Source organism: Drosophila simulans, chromosome 2L, assembly GCF_016746395.2.
Source record: "Drosophila simulans strain w501 chromosome 2L, Prin_Dsim_3.1, whole genome shotgun sequence".
Classification (NCBI taxonomy): Eukaryota; Metazoa; Arthropoda; class Insecta; order Diptera; family Drosophilidae; genus Drosophila; species Drosophila simulans.
Window position 1 is genome coordinate 6793429 of NC_052520.2, and position 17518 is coordinate 6810946.

The 17518-nt window shown below is 45.0% G+C and overlaps 1 protein-coding gene across 1 annotated transcript; it reads left to right on the top strand.

The window, feature by feature from the left end:
• Positions 1-1160: 1160 nt before the first annotated feature.
• LOC6731276 (zinc finger protein sens) lies at positions 1161-17310 on the top strand. Its single transcript, XM_016179681.3, has 5 exons — positions 1161-1638; positions 9848-10649; positions 10833-11234; positions 11715-11896; positions 16546-17310. The coding sequence occupies exons 1-5, from the start codon at positions 1179-1181 to the stop codon at positions 16935-16937; spliced, it is 2238 nt and encodes a 745-aa protein (XP_016023840.2). The 5' UTR covers positions 1161-1178; the 3' UTR covers positions 16938-17310.
• Positions 17311-17518: the final 208 nt, after the last annotated feature.

Here is a 17518-nt window from a genome sequence, read left to right on the forward strand (position 1 = left end):
AAATGGCGCGGCGCACTTCAAACGCCAGAGACAACAGCGATTACCAAATCGATGGCGGTTTGAGCTGATCTACAATGAAAAAAAAAAGATAGAAAATCGCATAAAATCCAGAGAGCCCGCCCCCAAAAGCAGAGCAGGTATTACCAAACCAAAGGCCAGCAAACACGCGCCCAGCACACGCACACCCTGCACCACCACCCTACACCCACCCACTCGCCAACCAACTCCCACCACCACCCACTCGCCACCATTGTTCGGCGGTGGCATTGATTTGAACGAATCAAAGCGGTATGCGCACTAAAAATACCAACAACAAGCTACCAAAAATCCAGATTAACCATGGCCAGCTGGAAAGGGGGCGTGGCCACGAGCATGGCAAATGGTGGTGGCTGTTCCGATTCCACTTGGCCATTATTCCGCCGTTCCAATTGGAACCAGCCGTCGTCTCGCTCGCACTCGCATCGCCGCAACGCAGTGGTGGTGGTGATAGCGTTTCCGCTGAGTGGAAACTCGACTGCCGCTCCGCTCGTCAGTCGCCTGCAGACGCTCGCTGACAGCGGTAAAATCGGAGCAGCAGCAATCCTCATCCGAGCGGGCATTCACATCGAATCGTATATACAGATAGATATACGGGAAAGCAACGAGAGCCGTTCTCTCGCTGACGTCGCTGCCAGCGTCGACGTCGCTGCCAAATCTAGGCGAAAATCGCAACACTTGGCACATACGGCATATGGCACTTGGCCGCACTCCGAATCCCTGGCTGAAAGCAGCGGCAGAAGCAGCAGCAGCTGCGGCGCCAGCAGAGTTTTCCAAGCTCGGCAGCAGAGATTCACTCTCGGCCGGGCGCCGGCGTCAGCGTTCCACGGATCCGTGATTAGGTTTTTACGGTGCTTCAGTCCGCTCGATGACGCCGAAGCCAGCAGTTATGCGCCCAGCAGCAGCAGCATCAGCAGTCAGAGCAGCAGCAGCAGCATTAAAGCCCTAAATCTGTGACACTTCCTTCCGGTAGCCACGTTGCGTATACGCCACCGTAACCGCATTCGCATGCCGTCGCGTAAAAACCAAACAGTTTCAGTGCCAAATCAAAAGAACCAAAGCCAGCTGACAAAAGCCTGAGCTAATCCAAAGATAAACATATAGAAAAAAAAAAAACTTATTGAATCAGTGATAAATCCGTTATGGACGTGGCCAAAATGCAAGCCACTTCCGGTCAGCATCTGCTGCATCCGGCCGCACCGCCCGCCCACCAACACCACCTGCCCCTCGACTACAGCCTGGGCAACTTTAAGCCAGCCATCGCGTCGGACTTTCCCGGACCCTTCCTCACCAGCCAGCAATCCTCGTCGGCCTCCAATTCCGCCTCCTCCTCCGCCGCCGCCTCCGTTCCGCTGCAAGTGCGCGATCTCAGCGCGCTGACGGCCATGGCCACGATACCCTCGCCCACCCAGCTGCTCCACCAGCGCATCCAGATGTCCGCGGACGCGGCCTTGGGCCACCATCAGCAGCAGCCGGCACAGAATCCCAATCCCAATCCGAATCACCCGCAGCCACAGATGCCGCCGGCCTCCACGTCGCCGCACGAGTACGCGCCCATGTCCGCCTTCAAAGCGGTGCTGCCCAAGAAGCGAAACTCCGACGGTAAGCTGGAATCACTCACTATATTTGCATGCTCAATCCTACAAGCTTTGAAAATCAGTCATCAATTGGGATTTTAGTTCTTGTCACCAAGTGGAATCGAGTTCTGTAAAATTTTGTTATTTGCATAAATGTTTTGAAATGAGCTTAGAAATAATGAGTCAAGTTAATTGTCTCTAAATAACTCAATTTTGGCTCTAAGGTTTACAATTTTGTTTGCTTATTTTGTGATATGTGATGATTTATAATTATTGAAATTTAGTGTCAAAAGTGTGACAATTGTTTTTTACCCTGCCAGTTAGAAGAAGTTACACAATCACTTTACAATTTTGTATTAATATTTTACTCCTTCGTATTTACATAAAACAAAAAGCCTTTGATATATAAAATATAAGCGACCATTCCGTTTTAATATTAATATTTTTATTTAGAGAGTTATTAGTTTGTATTTAAAAAAAAAATAATCAGTCTCCTAAGCATTTCAAAATGCTAGAGAGTGCAATAGTTCTGTTCAATATTCATCAAATATAGATTGTAATATTTAAATAAAATATTTCCCTAAAATTAAATCTGACCAAGTTTCTCAGAGATTTCTGAAGAATTTACTCTATTTTGATGTTACTAAATCAATAGTTAGTAGATCGTTAAAAAAATTCAATGAATGATATTCAGCTCATTTCTGAGCATCAACATTTGTCAAATTAAATTTTTGTGCAGCCTGCGAACAGATTGGCATAAACCCAATCACACCCCCACCACATTTCATATTCTCCGAGTTAATTAAAAAAAAAAAAAAGGAAAACAATCAACAACACAGAAACCGAAACAGAAACGGTGAGACTCCAATCCGCGGCGAGTGGCTACAAATCCCCCAAAGGCTGGTCAGCGGGCAATGTAGGAATTTTTAAAAATTTATTTGAATAATGTGTGATTTTAAAATATCACACACTGGCCATGTCCGAGTGAAAGCCCAAAGGCTGCACGGTGTCGGTTTAATTGGAAAAAAGCCCAAGTTCGGTGGGAAAGCGTGGAAAGCAAAAATTGTTCGGGGGCAGCAGGAGCTGGCTGGGATATTCATTATTCCGTTTGTGTGTGTGTGTGTGTGAGTGAGCGCGACGCTTAATGGGCAAATCTTCTGTGCGGACATGGGGCGGAAAAATGGATATCGGGGATTGAAAAATCCATAGCTGGACCACAGATACACAGATACAGATACGGTTGCGAATGGCAAACCATCGGACAAACTTGTAGATACACAGTCCAGTCCAGTCCAGATACACTCACACACATAAGTGTGCTTGTGTATCTGTGTGCAGACGCCGTTGTCATCGCCATCGCTGTTGAATTTCAAATATGGGCATTGAATGAATGAATGAGCGTTCGCACGGGATCCACAAGCTTCAGTGTTGTCCGAAATAAACCAAACAATTTGGCTTTAAAAGGACTTTAAGAAAGGAATTTCTTTAAGAAATGTATTTAAGTATGAACCTATTTTATTTTGCTTGTTCACTAGCTAAAACCTTAAAGATACCCCACATGAAAATAGCTGTGTTTTCTGTTTCCAAACTTTAAGTGGAGTCGGACTTTTCCAGCCAAGCTGACAGCACTGACCGACGTGTGTGTGTGTGTGAGTGTGTCCCCCCTCTCTCAGTCTATCTTCCTTCCCATATTTCCCCACTCACACTCACAGATACAGAATCACACACACAGGGCAGCGACAAGCGGATTTCATTTACCGGCATTACATGTATCCAACGGATATGTTTTGAGCTCTCCACCGCTTTCAGCACAGACATGGATATGCGGAAAAGCAGACACACACACACACACACACAGACGCACGCGAACACACACTCGCTCACTGAATTTTCAATTCCGTTTGCCGCGACAAGCACCCCGACTTCCCCCCGCGCTTTTCCAACCTTATTCTTTCTCTAGAGAAAATGAATTTCGCTTTGTTTGTTGGAATATTTTCTCGGTTTTTGGTGGGACAATATATTGGTTGATGTGGCGAAAGTTCGCAGGGCTCTTTGGTGACTGATTGGCCCCTCCTGATGAAGGACGTAAACTTTGTGAAAATCTGTATGGCACTGCAGTTTAAGCCTTTGAATTTAATGGATTAAAAGGAAATGATATTGTATCCTGAAAGTAGGCATCAGTTGTTGCAATGTTATGTGGGAATATATGGTTTCTGATCTTAGAATAGTAATAGTAATAGTAGTGATAGTAAGTAGTAATTTAACCTCGTATAAAATAGCGTAGATTGCTGTGTACCACTTATTTTTTCAACCATTGAGACACAACCTTGCCCCGAAAGGTCAGATAGAAATATCGTCTCGATTTCCCATTAGCCAACCAACCACCCACGAGTGGATGATCTTAATTTTTTGTCATACGCCACCGCCGTATGACTCAATTAATGATGCCTGCGACTCTAATGCGTCGACTGAAATAAAATAGAACTTTGACACCGGCACTTGTGAGTCACGAATTAAGTTAAATTATGAAAATTGCTCGTACCCAGACTAAAAAGCCGACTAATAGTCAAAGGGATCATGGGTTAAATGGCAGCCAGTACTCAAATTACTTGAACGCAGATCTCAGAGCAGCATTGATTCATTCCCAGCGACGACCAATTGTTCGCCACCCCCCCAAATAAACATAGTTTTCCGGTGATATCAGCCCGAAAATCAGAACGGTTCCAAACGTTCAAGGTATAAATTAGAATTTTTTAATTTATTTGCAGCGACTATCGCGCTTCTTATATATGACTCCGCGTGCAAGCCGATATAAATTTAATAACACATTTGTTAAGCCGTTTTCAATCACACCAAACGATTGAACAATTAAAAAGGCAATTGGCATATCACATGGAATAAATAAAACTTCAACAATCGCTATGAGTTCGGCTTATCTGCAAGAAATATTGAAAAACTTGTGTTTGTCAGTGGAAAACTGATTGCTTTAAACATAACTATAAATTAAATGGTCGTAACATTGTGAAAGTGGCTAAAATGCTTGAATAGAGTAACTTTGGTAGTATTTCTTACAAAAAAAGGGAAAAGATCTAAAGAACTAAGGTTTTTGGGAATAAAACTCGCTATAGCATATACTTTTCTAATCATTTTCAGTGCATTCATAATTCGATTTCACACATCCCTCTCACGAGTTCAATCGCAAAGTACATTATTGATCAATAACAAATTGTCGCAACGAAAATCAGAGCAATATTTATGAAATGTTTACGACACACGTCGTAATCAATGGCAACTCATCGCCTGTCATATATACATCAACTTCTCACAAGTAGACGAAAATTGGGCATTGTAAATCTATAAAGATATCCAACAACCAAATCAGCCAATCGGCCAAATAAAGAAACGCCAAATCCACACAACGCCGAGTATCTGCAAGATACAAAATAGACAGCTCGAAGGGTGAGATATAGCCAACTACGCACACACACACACACCGCACACGCGTTATGATTTACGATCCGAGGTAAATACATAACGACATCTAAACATGTCAGTATCCTCTGTGGCCAGTTGTAAAATCGAAAGAGTAAAAGTATCATAAAATAAGCGAGCGACCGATAAGTAAACAAGAGCCAACCGCAGACGTAGTTCGTGCAACATTAAGAAAGTATGTACATACCACCGGGTTCAGTTCCCTTCCTCGATTTGTGTCCGACTTATTTTTTTTTTTTGTTGCTACGTTATTTATGCCCTCGATTCCCGTCCAGTTCGGTTTATCATCCCAACGACCGAGTGTTTGACAAAGAAAAATCAATTTCCAGCGCGCTGGAGAAGGAGCTCTAACGCAAACCCTATCCCATTCGGCATTTGGCATTTGTCACGTCCGATGTTTGAATATTGAAATTAGAGGTGCCCCGATCGATTCCCAACGCTGATAGTATGAAGACATGCGATTTTCGATACTGAATTTGTACCGTCATAAAAGCTACCAGAGTAGATATCGGCTTATAATAACAATAAAGCGCTCCGCAGACTGCAATACTGATATCACCCACATTTGTACTCCGGACAATGGGCGTCACATGAACCTTTGGACTCAGAAATCACACCGAATCGACTCGATCATGGTTTATTTTTAAAAACAGTTTAAGAATCTAGAAATGGTAGTGGTAGTACACCTTTATTAAGAAGCTAAGTAATAGATTTCCTTAAATACTGTTGGGTGAAAAGTGAAAATTGTCGGCTGTCCGGGACAAGCAATTAAATGAAATTTATCAGCGAAAGGAAAAAGGTAAAAAATTGTAGTCTAAAGTTTAGATAGCCTCCTGATTTATTGCCCAGCGATAAGCAGCTGGGAAAAGGGTGCAATATACGGAGCAGGGGTTCGCGATCGCTTTGGAGCACACTCATCGGCATTCTGGATGGGAGGGGGAGTAGCAGGCATGTGGGGTGCACACCTCTGATTGATTTGCAGTGTAAAAATAAATAATGTAATTGCAATTGGCGACATTCGCGGAGGGGCTTCAAAGAAACGCTGCCGACGCAGCGGGACCAACACAGCTGATAGCCGATGGCCGATGGCCGATGGCTGATAACTGGTATACACACATTTGGCCAACTGTTGAGTGTTTGGATACGCAATCCCCATCTAATGCCACTCAACGAGTGGAGCTTATGCGGGCTAAAGAGCTCTGCTCTCTCTCCAACTGATATGCTATCGCTGGGGTGCGCAATCCAAATCCAAATCGGAAACCCAATCGGAATCCCAATCGAAATCCCAATCGGAATCCCAATCGAAATCCAAATGGAAATCCAAATCGAAATCCGAACAAGCCAAGTCGAAATCGAAATCTCAACTCAATCCGTAAATCATGCACACACATTCGCAGGCATGCCAGCCAACAGACCAAATCATGGCCTAATCTATCTAACCGTTCACAGTTTATGGCCCTCTTCTGGCCATATCGCCGTGGCTCTTTATTATTTATACTGTGCTGTTTTTATTTTTCGCCATTTCCACTTTCATATTTGCCGAAAGCGGAATTTGTTTTTATAATATTACGACCGGCCAGACCCCCGACTACTGTTGCCCAGTTCTCCGCCCTCGATTTAATCGAGTCGATACCTGCGAAATATAAAACACTTGGACTCCACTCCGGCGCCCGATCCAACTGATTTTGTGCCCACAAGAGGTGCTATAAATTACGGCCAAATGAGAATATGTTTGGAAACCAAATTAGAGGCACATGCCCTGAATTTTAATACGAAATCTATATGTCAACATCTTTGGAAAGTCTCACTGATTAGGTAGTGTAATCAAACTTTTTGATTGTAGGATTCTAGATTTGCATAAGACCAAGACTGACGTCATATAATTACATAAATGATGATGTTTCTTGATTAAAATTATATGCGAAGAATTGCTCGCTTAACATAAAGAACCAAGTATTTCCAAAATGTTTACTAAACAATTTTTATAACAATCCTCCCCCCATTAAAATTCAGCAGTTCGCGAGTAATTATAAATGAAATTCCAGAAATTAACACCTCCGGTAGGAGCACCAGCTGCCCTCCGGCAAAGCGTAAACCCAAACCAAATTGTAATGGCTGCAAATCGCCCCAAAACAATAATCATCCTTGTGGGCGGGGTAGACAGTAAACAGGGCGCAGGATAACAATGATTTCAATTACCATGCAGTGTCGAATAATTATTTTACCTTCGTCCTTTTTATGCGAACAAGTGCGTGGAGTGCGTGAATATTGCTCCCGGGCGGATAAAAACAGATGAACGTCAGAGGCCGAAGGGCTGCATGATATTGTGTGTTAGGGGGTTGGGTGTTCCGGGTGTCCTGGGTGTCCTGGTTGTTCGGGGTGTTCGGGGTGGACGAGGGCTATGTCTATGTCTAATGTGCACAAATTTATGACTTTGCTGCCGACCGTCGAGGGGTCGTTGATGCCACTTTGCCAGCCTCCAGCAGCCGAAGGACACGCCAGGACTCGCCAGGACTCGAGCGGAATCGCCACCCTGGAGCGACATCGGGCACATGCTTAAGCTCATTATTATCGTTTAAACAAGTCGCTCTACGTGCGCCACCAGGAGCCACTTGTCCTGGCTCTCCTTATCCTGGTTGTAATACTGGTCCTTGGGGTTGCTTTTGGCCCACTAGTCGGCAGCGAACGTTAAACGCTTCCAATTTTATTTTCCATTTATATTATTGTGCCATCGCCCCCTTTTCCCCTGCCATTCGATTCGAATTTGGTTTTTGGCTGGTGGCAAGACTCTCGGGACGATTGCGTACATAATTAGAAGGGAAGGGTTGGCCCGGGACACATTTGCCATAATGGCAATGATTAAAATTTGGATTTTTGGGGGGAGGGTGGCATGCAATTTGCCAGGCATAAGTATAAGTTTGGCCATTATGAGCAGATTCCAATTACATAGAAACTAATAATTGTTAGAGTATTAAGCCAATGTAGTGAAAACATAGTAGCGGTGATCAAACGAATCCTGGCCAGGTACTGGATTATGGGCCATTGCCATATTCAAAAGCACTTAGGAGCAAAAACCAAAATCCCAAGGCCCAAGTTCGAACAAAAATAACAACGGCGGGAATTGCAACAACAACAGCAGCAGCAGGGCAATAAAAACACTTGACACTCTGGCAGGAAAAGCAGAGAAGCGAAGAGGCAGGCCGAGCCACCCCCCATTTGTATCTGAGTATCTGATGGATGCGTGTGTACTACGTACGAATTTCCCTGGCTGCGTTTAGTGCGTGGGTTTTGTTTATATTTGCTTGGCTTTGCGTTTTGCCGCCTCACTGACTCCGGACTATGGCCCGGAATCAAAGTTCCGCCCCCGCAATTTTCCATCCACCTCCCCCCTTACCGCCGCTACCTCCTCGGCAGTTACTTTTATCTGCGTGGCGAATTAGAATGTTGTCAAATTGTTATTCTTTTGTAGCGATGCGGATTCATTCATTCATTCGATTCGCCTCAGGCCCGTCGCGGTTTTCACTTGCCTGGCACACGGCATACACGGATACGGCATATGGAGTGAGTTTGAGTATGAAGTGAGCTATGTGTACCATTACCCCTTTTGCTCCCCTGCTGCAATTCCTGCCTTTTGCGCCTGCGTCAATTTGCACACGCGGAATGTCGCCGGAGTTACCATTTCCCAGTTCCCAGTTCCCAGTCCAACGATACTCATTCCGACTCCGAATCCGAGCGAATCCCATTTCCCCGGCCCGCTGTGTGTTTTCTGTTTTGTCATGCTCCATTTAGCCGAGTGTGGACCGAACAGATGTTCTATTTAAACGCACATTATTATTATTTCATTTCGACAGGCGATAGACTCCGAGGATGTGTATTTTGTGCTGTGCACCTGGCAAAAGTTATGATTTCCATTTCCTCAGTATTTTCAGCTGAGGATTTTAGTCTATCTTCTCAACATATATTCTGATATTTAGATGGGAATATTTAAAAAAGATTTTGCTTGAAATTTTAACTGATATATATTAATTAAAATCTGTTCTTTGACGTCGAAAATTAAATTCGATTATTAATTATATGAAGTGAAGGTTTCAAGAAATAAGAATTCTATTGAACTAAATTTCAAAAATATTCAAGTAAAATCCGCTTAAATGATATAAGTTAAATATATAGTTTTCAATAGCCTTACTTGTAAAACTAATTTTTTGGTTGATAAGAGTAGAACTCAATTGCGAAACCCTTGTCGGGTGGCTGCTCCTGTCCAGGGGCGTGCCGAGTTCAACCCTGAGCGCCGGCGCCGCATCCGCACACACGGATTTGTATCTGTGTCCGTGGCCATCATCGCTGGCCAAGGATTTCGGGGTGACGACGCCGCATGATGACGCGCTGATGTCAAATGCGGAAAGCGGTTCATGAGAGGGGAAGGATTCGTTGATTAGGGTGAATTAATGGTCATGTAAGGTGGATTAGGCGATTGAATACGAAAATAATTACATTTGAAATTCGATACGCTGCCAACTGGCACACATACGAGGAAACTCTGGTGTGTGAGGCTGCACAGGTGGATTCCCTTTCCCGTTTTTTTTTCCCAGTGAGTGATTGATGATATGGCACACGATTTGCTCTGATTTCACTAAGCGATCTTGTGTCAAATAAGGAGGGCTTGTCCCAATCTATATCTATACATATATATTTATATATATAATAGAGGATATTTTATAATGATTTTAAATTCTATATTACAGATGCCTCGCTAGCATTTAGCATAAGCAGACTGGTCAAGACTGAACAACTGACGGCGATGGCGGCGGCCGTTGGCCTTAAGCCGCCGACTCCTCTGGAGGACAACAACAACTCAATCTCGATGCTGAGCAAAAACCAGCAGATGCACCAGCAGCACCACCAACAGTCGCATCTTGCCCAGCGCCCCAAGCCAGCCTTCATCAGCGCCAGCGAAAAGCTGCGCCGTCAATCGCGATCCCGCTCCAGGTCAAGATCCCGAAGTCCCTGCTCCTCGCAAATCGACATGGAGGACGCGGATTCGAACCACTCGCACCGTTCTCTGCACTCCCGCTCGAGATCGCGATCCCGTTCCCGCTCCCATTCCCGCTCCCGCTCGCACTCGAGCAGCTCGTCCGTGGAACTGGAGGTGGACTCGCCGCCCGGCAGTCCGCGCATCAGCTCGCCCAGCGGCGCCTCAGCTTCCGCCTCCGAGCTCCTGATCACCGCCAATGGCGGCGGTCGCAGCATAGGATCCAAGAAGTCGGATCTCTTCTCCGTTTCTGCGCTGCTCCGGCGAGACGAACCGCCTCCACAGCGACGGACGCCACGCAGTCCGCCACTGGGTCATCTGACATCCAGCGGTCTGGCCATGCCATTCAATCCGCTGGAGGCGATGCGCCAGGGTTATCCGCCCAACTACGACGCGGCCATGTTCCAGCGACCGCTCTTCTCGCCCGCCCTGCCCTTCTTCGCCGCCGTCGCCTTCCACCAAGGTCAGCAGCAGCAGCAGCAACAGCAACAACAGCAATCCGGCCTGGGAGCAGGGTAAGTGGATTATCCTTCAACTGAATAATACATTTAAGTATAGTTCTGGTACTAAGGGCTAGAAGTAAACCCATTTTTAAGCAGAAATTCATTACCAAATTAGCTTCATTTCCCACCAAACATTGCCATGCCAACTCGGTACCCATTTTAATTAACTCGCCTCAATTAAATGTGTTTCCGCAGCTACCATCCGGATTCGCAGGAAAATCTCTTCCGTCTGCGCAGTCTGATGGTGCCGCTCCAGTCCGCCGGACAGAACAATTCCTCGGCGGCAGCGGCGGCGGCAGCAGCTGCGGCGGCTGCCGTCGGCGTGGGCGTTGGCGTCGGTGTGGGCGTGCCACCCAATGGCGGGCATCTGGGCCTGCCCCACTCGCCACACCTGCACCACTTCCATCACATGGCCGCCAAGTGGCCGGGCCTGCACCAATTCAGCGACCTGTACTCGTGCATGAAGTGCGAGAAGATGTTCTCCACGCCACACGGCCTCGAGGTCCACTCCCGCCGGACGCACCACGGCAAGAAGCCCTACGCCTGCGAGCTCTGCAACAAGACCTTCGGGCACGAGGTCAGCCTCAGCCAGCACAGGTATGTGTGGCATGCCACCGCAGTGGTGGCGGGGTATCGGGATCTGTTGGGGGCCACTGCATAACAACATTCAGAAAAATTAGTACATTAAATTTTTGGTTCGTGTTTATTTTTATTTCAACTCTATTGTTCATATTATAAGATCAAATAGTTTGCATTTTTTTTAACGATTCATTAAAACTATTTAAATTTTAAGTGCTTATGTAATAGCAAATTCGTTTATTTAGTTAACTTTAAAGAAGTGTGCTAAACTATTTTTCCGAGTGTAACGAGTGGTCTTCCTGCCTGGGACACTTTGCATTACTTAATTTAGCCAAAATGGCTGGATTTCAGCCTGACCAAATGTTTGCCTTTGTGGCTGTAGTTAAAACACGTCCACTTCCGCCTTTGGGGACTTACCGGACCTTAATTACGGCCAACGCTCGTTACTGGGACCCCACTAATCCCCCAAAACCAACCCATCCCTTCTCACCATTTCAGGGCGGTGCACAACGTGGAGAAAGTGTTCGAGTGCAAGCAGTGCGGCAAGCGCTTCAAGCGCTCCAGCACCCTGTCCACCCACCTGCTCATCCACAGCGACACGCGGCCTTATCCCTGCAACTACTGCGGCAAGCGGTTCCACCAGAAGAGCGACATGAAGAAGCACACGTACATCCACACAGGTAAGCAGCTCGGTTGTGCATATAAGAAGGGTTACCCATACGGTTCACCACGTTTAAAAGGTTTTATAGACCTTTAAAAAGGGAAGAGATACCTTCTGTTTTCTTACGTATTTTACTTAGTATACTTCGAATCGAACAATACCACGAATCACAGACTTTTTCCGTTTATTTATGCAAAATTCGAGCCCCAAAACAAGCGTATCTTTAAAGATACAAAACACAAGCGCAGTTGGATGTGGGGTGTTTGATGGGTGTGGGGCCTTCAGCGGGGGGAACAGGAAGCGTCGCCATTAAAGCACCGAGCGAACCACCCCAAAAGCCGCAGTCGCCAGTTGCAATTACAGTTGCCATCGGCAGAAGCAGATATAGCGAAAATCTGGGGGGTTGGTTGCGAAAACAAGTGGTGGGGAGGAAGGAGGGGGTCGAAAAAAAATGGAGCAGACGACAGCTGAAAGAGCGCCCAGTTAGCTCTCCGGAAATCGAAATCGCAGGGGAGAGAGTAAGCGAGAGAGAGAGTGGTGCTGATAAGAATCTGAATCCGAAAGAATCTATATACTGGAAGGCCAGCGCACACAGATACTCCAGCCAGCACTCAAACACACACACACACATAGACGCACACGGGGACAGAAGAGCGAGTGAGACAGCGTGAGAGAGAGAGGCGGGCTGAGAAATCACAGCCGACCAATGAAAAATTTAGTCAAGAGATTTTGATTTTCTGTTTTATACGCGCGCACTCACACGAATAACAAATACGAGGCGCACACATCGAAGCCGTGCAGTGGTGTAGGTGCACACACAACCCCGGAAAGCCGAAAACGGAACGGAACTGAAACGCCATTGCGAAACGTGGCGATTGGAACTGCGAGCGGGGGCGGGGGAAAGGCCGTTGGGTGGGGCAGCGCCGCACACTAGCATCGATTTCAAGTTACCCACGGCCACGTGAAAATTTCGAATCTCAAATGTGATTTGTTCTAGTTTAAAAGCACACAGTAAATCTTGCAATCCTTTGAAACGATATATAATAGAACGTTGATATACCTGCAGAATATTTGAATGCTTCTGCTCGACAAGTTATAAACTTAAAAACTATTAGTAGCATTTATCAAGTGAAAGTATAACTTAAAACACCATATACAGATTATCGATGATAGATATAGTACCAAATAGGCAAAAAGGTAGTAAATGTGTATAACATTTGTCCATTTATTTGTACAGTAAATCAATGCCATTAGATTTAAATTCAGTTGCAATAATCAGGCCTTTATTAGCGCATAAGATTCCACATTATATATATTGCATAAGCTGGATCATTAAGCATAAAAAGCGAGATTCCGATTCGGCTGGAAATCAGTTTACAAATGGCAAGGATAATAACCTCTAATAAGCAGACTTTCCTCGCTGATGCGTCTGGTGAAATCAGTGAAAGAGAAATCAGCACCCCTACAAGGCCCCGCAGACATACAAAAAGAGAAAGAGAAATATTCCAGACATTTTTATCGTTTGCCGTCTTCGATTTAGGACGTGTGCCACCCGCCCGAACTCCCCCGCGATGGCCCCAAAATGCTCCACTTTCAGCAGCCAACGGCACATGTGGCCAAGTTTGCCCCAACATTTCAAGAAGATTTTCCATCCAAGTGCTTTGGTTTTTCCTGAGTTCCGCTCCGTTCGCTTTGCTTTCCTTACGACTTATCCTTAATTTTCTTCCCTGTGTCGGGGCGTGTTTCCATCGCAGACAGCAGATTTTTCCTTCTTTCATCTGATGTGATTTTTCGGAGCAATTTCCTTGCTTTTTCCCGTTCGGTTTCTTTTTTGCATTTTCGTATTTACTTTTTGGCGAAATGTTTTATATGCTTAGTCCGTGCTTCGACCGAATTTCCCTTTTTTTTTTGTGTTTCGCTTTTATTTCCATGCCTCAGATTTTCGTTTTCGTCAATTTATGCGCTATAAAAGGACTGAGGGGAAAAACGCTTTTCAGGATTATTTTATTTATTCACGACTTTTGTTTTCCATTCCAAAGTTCACTTTTAGTGTGTCTGGGGGGCAAAAGGTGAAAAATCAATAATTTAAGCTAAATGCTTTTAAAGAATTTCTGTGCTTACTGCAATAATATGTATTTAAGCGAAATTTTAAATCTAATTTCATAAAAGTTAGAAATGCTAACTACTATAGTTAAAAGCAAGAAAACTAGTTCCATTTGTCTACAAATCATTACACACACGTTTTGACCTTCTGGAACCCTTTGTTACTTTCTTTCAAATCATTTCCCAAATCAAACCAAAGCAATCTTCCCTCTGTTTTTCCGCCGCTCCACATGGCGTATGCGTGATTTGATTCCCACCCCTTAACGAAAATGGCCAAGCCACCAAATATGTTGAGAACGTGCTGAATTAGACAGCGTTCAACTTCAGAGTACAGCGAGAGGGGTTAACTTAAGCATAAAATATTAGAAGACTAAAAGGAAAGCCATTCGGAAGGCAGCCAAGACTTAAAAGTATTTCCGCAATGTGCTGCAATAAAAATCGTTGGAAAGCAAGCAAAAAAGGCATTGCACTGATACATAATTTTCGTATAAGGGAAATGTATAACCTCCACACTTTTCCTTCTAAATTACCGACGGCCGACGGGATTTTTCTATTTCCTCAGTTTCCTCCACTTTTCTTTTTTTTTTTTCTTCTCCTCTTTTTTTTTTTTTTGTTTTTGGGCCTCGTTAGAGCTCGTGGGTCGTTTTGGCCGTGATAAATAATAAAAGCTGCTCTATAATCTCTGCGACTACGTGACGTTATTTGTGCCGATAGTGCACGAACGTGCCCCGAGCCACGGACCCCCAGAGAAGGCATCCTCCAGATTCTGCATCCAGCACCAGGCATGCTCGGTGAGGCCAACTGAGAGCCGGCTCCGGGCTGACTGCTCAATATTACTGTTGCTCGACCTTCCCCATCCAGCCACCAAGTCGCCCACTTGGCCACCCAGTCGCCCACTTAACCATGCTGGTGCTCAAGGAAAAGAAATCCTCATGCCCCGGGAACTGAAAGTTGAATCAGAGCACATCCCTACGGTCGAATGTTTCACAATCACGTCGCTGCAATTCCATTATATACAACGAAGCTGTCTTCCGTTTCGTTTCGCCGGATTCACAGCCCTTCTCTTTCGCTCAGCGCCTCGACCTCTCTTTCGCTCCAACGCTATGTACCCGTATATCTCTGTTTGTTTTATATACACTTTTCCCAATTCTCGGTAGGGAGCTACAGAGTCAGGTCCTCTGAAGTTAGCATGTTGTCGTCGTTATTTTGTTGCCGTCCCCCCAATCTCATACTATATAGCTGTGTGTGTGTGTGTGCCTGTGTGTGGGAGTGTAAGTGTATGGGTGTAGTACATAAAATGTAGCCCAACAAGTCTGTGCCACTATCTCCATACAACAGAGGGCTATAGATAAGGGGCAACTATACGGAAAACTACTCGTATCCACAGTAGAAAAACGTGGAGCGTGAAACTAAATATAATCAAAGTTTTTGTATAATTAAAATAAAGGAAAAAAATACGACATTCTAATGCTATTTCTAATTAAAATAGCTTCGTATTTAAGAAGAGATATGAGATTTTATAGACATCTGCACTCTGAATAAGTTCCCCTTACTGGCGACTTAATGACGTCTGCTGTAAGCTTTCAAAATCAAATTGATATTTTCTTCGTTTTCATCTGCCATTTCTGAGATTTCATTATGTTCAGCGAAATTTTCATGACATTTCCGGCTCCAGGAAAAGCGTTTATTTCGTAAGCAGCTTTCCACCCAAATCTCTAATGAAAAATTCAGCAGCACGAAAATGAGCAATAAATGGCGTATAAAGCGCGAAACTGGGGAAAGCCCTTAAAAGGAAAAAGAAGAACCCCACAAAATTACTTTAAAAATGTTATCAGAGCAAAAAAAAAGTGCGACTTTAAATGCGGCGCCAACCGCAGAACATCACTCTGATGAACCGAAAAGTTTAAATTTAAAAACTCCAGCACTCCTGTTCCCCAGTCGAGAATGGAAATAGGGGGAGTGGGGGTTGTGGCTCCAGCCTGCGGTCTGCAGAGATGACTTACATGGTGTCTTGGGGTCCAAGTTGGGGGGAGTGCTTCCGTCTGGCGACGATTCGCATTTTTTGGGGGTTGACGCTCGGGATGCGATGTGTGTGCACCAAGGGGAGGAATTGGAACAGGTTGGCTTTCATGAGCACAGAAATGGCTAAAATGGCGCACACTGGTTGGAAACTCAGACAAAGAGCAGTAAGAAACAACTCGACTCAGGTGATACCCTAAAGATAGTACTAAGTACACTACTCATTTCATATCCAAATCAGTTTTATTAAATAGGGGATTTAATTGGGATACACATTCGATATGTTTTTATTATTATTTTTAAAGGTTTTAGTAGACTCATATTGATAGCATTACCAAGTAGACACATTATAGGATGTTTCCACTGAATACCATGAGTAGGCAGTAGTAGTTCTCATATTTTAATATGTTCAATACTACCTTTTTCTGCTTAGATCAAATATTTAGATCAAATTATTACCCTATGCACCTAAACTGGAACCGAATGAGTACCAATTTGGCCACTGACTAAAACCTACTAACGTGTTGCATCCTTCCACTCTTGCAGGCGAGAAACCACACAAGTGCCAGGTGTGCGGAAAGGCCTTCAGCCAGAGCTCCAACCTGATCACGCACTCCCGCAAGCACACCGGCTACAAGCCCTTCTCCTGCAAGCTCTGCCACAAGGCCTTCCAGCGGAAGGTGGACCTGCGCCGGCACAAGGAGACACAGCACACGGACCTGCGTGTCCACCTGGGCAAGGTGGACTTCATGTCGGCGGCGGCGGCAGCGGCAGCCTCTGCGGAACTGAGTGCAGCAGCAGCGGCGGCGGCGGCGGGGGGATCCGTTCCGGGCGGAGGGCCACCGGGCAGCCAGGGAGCCAGTGCGGTTGGCTCCGCTCCAAATGGGGCTCCTCCGATGGGGGGACTCAACTGCCAGAAGGTATCGCTGCTGGCATAACCGGGCGGAGGGGCAAACCGAAATCCAAATCCAAATCAACCGCAACCATTGTGCAATAGACGGAAGTGAAAGGCTTCGCTGGGCATTTTCTCAACCGCTTGAAACCGAACTCCAAAGAGAACAGATTAAAACAATTTAAATAATTTTAAGCCAGCCAGTTAAAGAACTATTTCCAATGTTGCCAAAAACTAAAAATAGCAAAGAGTTGACAAAAAATCGAAACCAATTAAAGCCAGCACTATAGTCAGTCTCAAGTTATCATTAAAGCGTAATCACATTGCCATCTTACGAACATACCAAAGTAATCCAGAGCAAAGGACTCTCCATGTTTTCCCCTATGTGTATGTCAGTTTGTATTGCTGTGACCCGGGCGGAGGTCAGTTTAAAATCAAAATCAAGTTAAGAATTTCCATCAATATGAACTGTGCGTGTCGTACTCTGTGAAATGTAATAAAAGCAAATCCAAATGGAAGAAATCCAATATATGAATATATGAAAATAAAAGAATTTGGACGCGCGAGGGCAAAACTAAAATGTTCCAAGTTTTCGCTTCTAGATAGTTGTGAAATTTTAACTAAATC